The sequence below is a fragment of the Formica exsecta genome, unplaced genomic scaffold (assembly GCF_003651465.1).
Source record: "Formica exsecta isolate Colony F162 unplaced genomic scaffold, ASM365146v1 scaffold363, whole genome shotgun sequence".
In the NCBI taxonomy this organism is placed as follows: Eukaryota; Metazoa; Arthropoda; class Insecta; order Hymenoptera; family Formicidae; genus Formica; species Formica exsecta.
This window is the reverse complement of record NW_021850877.1, coordinates 1571507-1576129: the sequence shown is the minus strand read 5'-3', so window position 1 is coordinate 1576129 and position 4623 is coordinate 1571507. Positions and strand designations below refer to the sequence as shown.

At 32.5% G+C, this 4623-nt stretch overlaps 1 protein-coding gene across 2 annotated transcripts in view; it reads left to right on the top strand.

Moving 5' to 3' along the window:
- The window catches only part of LOC115239031 (N-acetylgalactosamine kinase), a 9555-nt gene extending 4932 nt beyond the window's left edge, over positions 1-4623 (top strand). For both annotated transcript variants that reach the window (XM_029813331.1, XM_029813332.1), the window contains exons 4-10: positions 424-631; positions 1396-1504; positions 1747-1904; positions 2371-2511; positions 2830-2944; positions 3705-3909; positions 4401-4623. In XM_029813331.1, coding sequence (XP_029669191.1) covers positions 424-631; positions 1396-1504; positions 1747-1904; positions 2371-2511; positions 2830-2944; positions 3705-3909; positions 4401-4578 — 1114 coding nt within the window. In that variant the 3' untranslated portion in view covers positions 4579-4623. The remainder of the gene's footprint in view (positions 1-423; positions 632-1395; positions 1505-1746; positions 1905-2370; positions 2512-2829; positions 2945-3704; positions 3910-4400) is intronic.

Sequence of the window (4623 nt, the reverse complement as noted above, 5' to 3'; positions counted from 1 at the left end):
AAGCAGATGACCCTCTTTCTCTCCTCGTAACCCCGCTCTTCGTTTGTATTAAATTACCTCCTCCGCGCTTTCTTTGCTCCCGGTATAATAATACTCGGGAAGATAATACGAACTTTCTTAATCTCATTCATTATTCAATGTCGGGCAACCATGTCAGGTGGCATATAACTTATTGTTAGCTGGCAAACTAAACGAACGTATTTCATTATCGATTTTTTTATTATTATGTATCGCACACATATTATGCGTATATTAATTATACGTAATAAAAAAAGAAGGGAAAATAGAAGGAGAGAGACAGAATTTCTCGAATAAATCCGATTAACGCTGAGATTCTTTCTTTCGTTATTTCAATTCCGATAGCAATCAAAATTCTATATAAGATATAAGATATAAGCCGCATAACGCAGTCGCATATTTCAGATCTTGTATTAGTGATAGCGAGAGCGGACCGGCATGGTACAAATATTTTTTGTGCGGTGTAAAAGGAGCATTGGAAGTAATCCCAACAGAGTCCATTCCTACGGGAATCCTGGTTGCGGTATGGGGCAATATTCCTCCTAATTCTGGCCTCTCGAGTTCTAGTGCGCTCGTCTCGGCCGCACTCCTTTCAATCGCACATGCCAATCAGGTATTTATCTTGCGTAGAAAGTTAAATATTATCAAACTTCGCACTTTACTTTATATTATAAAGCAAAATTAATTAAAACTTTAATTTTTTAATATCTACGCGGAAACAATTTATTTTATTAATTAGTTTCTTTTATTAATTAGTCTTATTTTATAAAAAATATAGAGTTATTTGATAAAAAATAAGACTATTAATTAATAACAAACTGTTCTCGCGTGGATGATAAAAAATTAATTTTAATCTTTAGACTTGTTCTTTTATTGTAATGCGAAATTTCCCCAGTAGCCTTTCATACGAGTCTCCAATCAGACTTTTATGGATTTGCACGAATGAAATAGAAATAAAATAACGTATTTCTTATCAACTAGGGAGATATGTATTGTATTTCCAAACTATCAAACTACCGATCGCTGTCATATAAAGTTTCATTCTTTTTATTTCTTTATTGGCGTCTTCGAATATAGATCTTATTTCTTTGACGATTTCGTGTTTGCTCAAATGGATGTCGGATGCGATGTAGTCGCCGCGGATCCTCGAGATATTTCTTTAATGATTTATCTTTGTATGCGTCATTATCTTGTCTCTCTTAATTTTTTCTAGATTAAGTTGATATTTCTCGGTTCAAGAGTTTGTATCTTAAGTTTGTTTCACAAGAAGACGAAAGAGTTTTCTTATTCAGATTCTGGATACTATTAGCTATGTTTTATAAATCAACATAAATTAGAATCACTGATATTACCATTCGATTCGTATTTGTATTGTAGCATCAGTTGTCGAAGCATGAATTGGCAACTATCAGCGCTCGAGCAGAGAGACATATCGGAACTCAAGGTGGAGGAATGGATCAGGCCATCGCTTTTCTTGGAAAAACTGGTATATATAATTACGATTTTATTATTTATTATTAGATACTTTATGCAAATCAAACTAGCTATTATTAAAAAAAATTAAAAAAACGAAATTATCTATAGAATCAAATTAAATTTATTCAACGTAATTTGCAGTAATTATTTAGCCGCAAAATTAAATATAAAATTAAAAATTCTCGAGTAATGTTAAAAGAATTTCAATGTCTCATTTTCCGTACTATATTTTTTTTTTGTTTATTCGTAAAGGTTCTGCTAAATTGATTGAATTTAACCCCTTACGTGCCACCGATGTAACATTGCCAAAGAACGCAGTCTTTGTAATAGCGCATAGTCAAGCTTATCACAACAAAGCCTCGACTACTGACTTCAATCTCAGAGTTGCAGAATGCCGATTAGCTGCACAGGTATTGTTAACATTAATGCCGTATTTGAAAAAAGAATTTTTTATTACATGCAAATATTATTATTCGCGAATATCGATTTAGAATAAAACGTAATTTTACGGCTCGGTTCGATTTATCTTTTTGGTTTGAACAGTGCTGAACTCTTTAAAGATCTGCAAATATGTTCGCGAAGAGACTATTGAAGAATAACAAGACACGTTTTTCAATTACGCTTCCACGCTTGTCCCTCTTTGATAGACATTGATCGATGCACCTCGCATTTATTCAGGATATTTTCTAGCTCTCTCCTTTACGCTTTTCTACGGCTTTTTTAATTTTATTTTCTTCGCTTTCCGAAAACATTCTTCTTCACCCGAAGTGAATGGGAACAGTGATATATAAATCTTACGGAAGTAAGCAATTATTTTTTCACGATATTACTCCGCCATTTCCCAACTGAGCAATGAAATCTCTCTTTTGTATTTAGATAATAGCTAAGAAGAGAAATAAGGATTGGGAGCATATTCAAAAATTAATCGACATTCAAAAGAAGCTCGCTTTTGACTTGGATGAGATGGTTACTGTAGTAATGTCAGATTTACACGAACAGCCGTATACTCTTGATGAGGTATATATTATTCTGTTAAATAAATATCATAAAAAAGTAACCTTTATAAATTTCGCTACAAAAAATGATAAAGGATTATATTCATATATTTCAGATGTACTATTAATATTCGTCCACATGTTAATTTGCTATTAAACGAATCTCATTGTCAACTCAAAGAATTATTTAAAAAAAAAAAAATAATAAAAAGCTATATTTTATATGTTATTAATTTCTTCAATCATGTCAAATGACTTGCTATAAAAGGAAATTCTCATCATCGATGGTGAATCAAAGGTTTATATTTTATCGATGAAATATAAATTCTTCTCTCCGTAGATCTGCGAGAGCCTCGGTACAGACTATGAACGATTGAAGAAGACGTCTCTCATCAGTTCCTTTAATACCTCGCAAACGTTCAAACTGCAGCAACGAGCGCTGCACGTTTTTCAAGGTAAAAGCATCAATTTTCATGCGCTGGTAAATCGTAAAACGCAGTTTTAGATCCAATAAATCAAGAGAGCTTACCCTCCCGTTTCTCAAGCTAATGCATTAACTTAACTTTTTTTTTCGCAAGCGAAAAGATCTCGCTACAGTTAGCCGGCGAACTTTACGCTCGTTAAAAAGAAAAAAAAGTGCTATTAAAAAAGTTTAGAGGCAAACACCATTTTGTCCCATTTACTGCTCCAATTATAAAAATATTTAACTGTTTTTTGTCTTAATTTTTTACGTTATTGATATTATCATCAATAATGTAAAAAAGCATTAAAAGTTGCAAATTTAATCAACGTATGTAACGCTTTGCGTGTGTAAAAGTATATCAATAATTAACCATATCTATGCATTGTTCTATGAAACTATAAATTATCTTCATGAACATATGTCGCAAAAAAATGTTGCAAAAAAAAGAGGTAAAGAGAAATTAACTGTATAAGAGAAAATTGACGTTCTACTCGCGAAATATAAAATTTATTATTTATATTTTTAATTTTCTCTTCTTTATAAATATTATAGTTGCTAACTTTATATTTTATAATTATTTATTTTTCTAGTGCAACAAACTCTACATATTAAATAATATTAAATCGATTAGTGTCTGATTAAATATTCTGTAAATATCTTAGCTGTCACATGATATCATCGTCAGATTAAAAAGCGCGGTCTTTATTATTATGGCAGCTAGTAAACTCGCCTCGATCAACTTGATTTTACAGAGGCTAGCAGAGTGCTCGCGTTTCAACGTATAAATAAAGAAAGCGGTATAATGGAACTCGAGAAGCTCCAACATCTGGGCAGTCTGATGTCAAAGAGCCACGCCAGTCTCCATAAACTGTACGAGTGCAGCCATCCCAGCGTGGACTTACTCGTCGAAAAAGCTATACGTCGCGGTGCATATGGCGCCAGACTCACGGGAGCTGGGTAAGTATTATATTTAAGCATGTCTTTTTTAAAGCGACATAAATATAAAGATGTACATGACTGGATCGAGAACCGAGAGCTTTCGCTCGCTTATAATGTCTCTAATATCTGTAATATCCCCTCCCCCTCTGTATAATATATAAAATTCTTCTTATAATATATATATGTGTGTGTATGTGTGAGATGTAATCAATATATGCCCTGTTCAAGACATAATAATGAGAAAATGTAAACTAAATTTATATAGAATTCGCTCTCTATATTCTATCAAATACGAAATACTATTTACAACAAAGAATTCATTACACACAAAAGTGTGTTAAGATTTCTATTGAAATATTATTCTATATTATATTAATTTTACAATTATTCTATATTATTCTAATTTTACAATAATTTTAATATTATTCTATATTATATTAGTTTATAATTTTTCATTTTTTTGTTTCGTAATAAAAGTGAAACGAATCGCTATTTCGTGTTGTACACAGTTGGGGCGGTTGCATCGTAGCAATCATTGATAAAACCGAAGTTCAACAATTCGTGGATGCTCTCCGAACGGATCTCTGTCAGAACAGCACAAAGGACCGGGCGGAGCTGAAGGATATGGTGTTTCCGACGGCACCGAATCAGGGTGCTGTTATTTACACTGTATCAACACTGTTTTGAATCATAAAGCCCGCCGGTGTAATAAATATAGCCACTTTTCTTGGC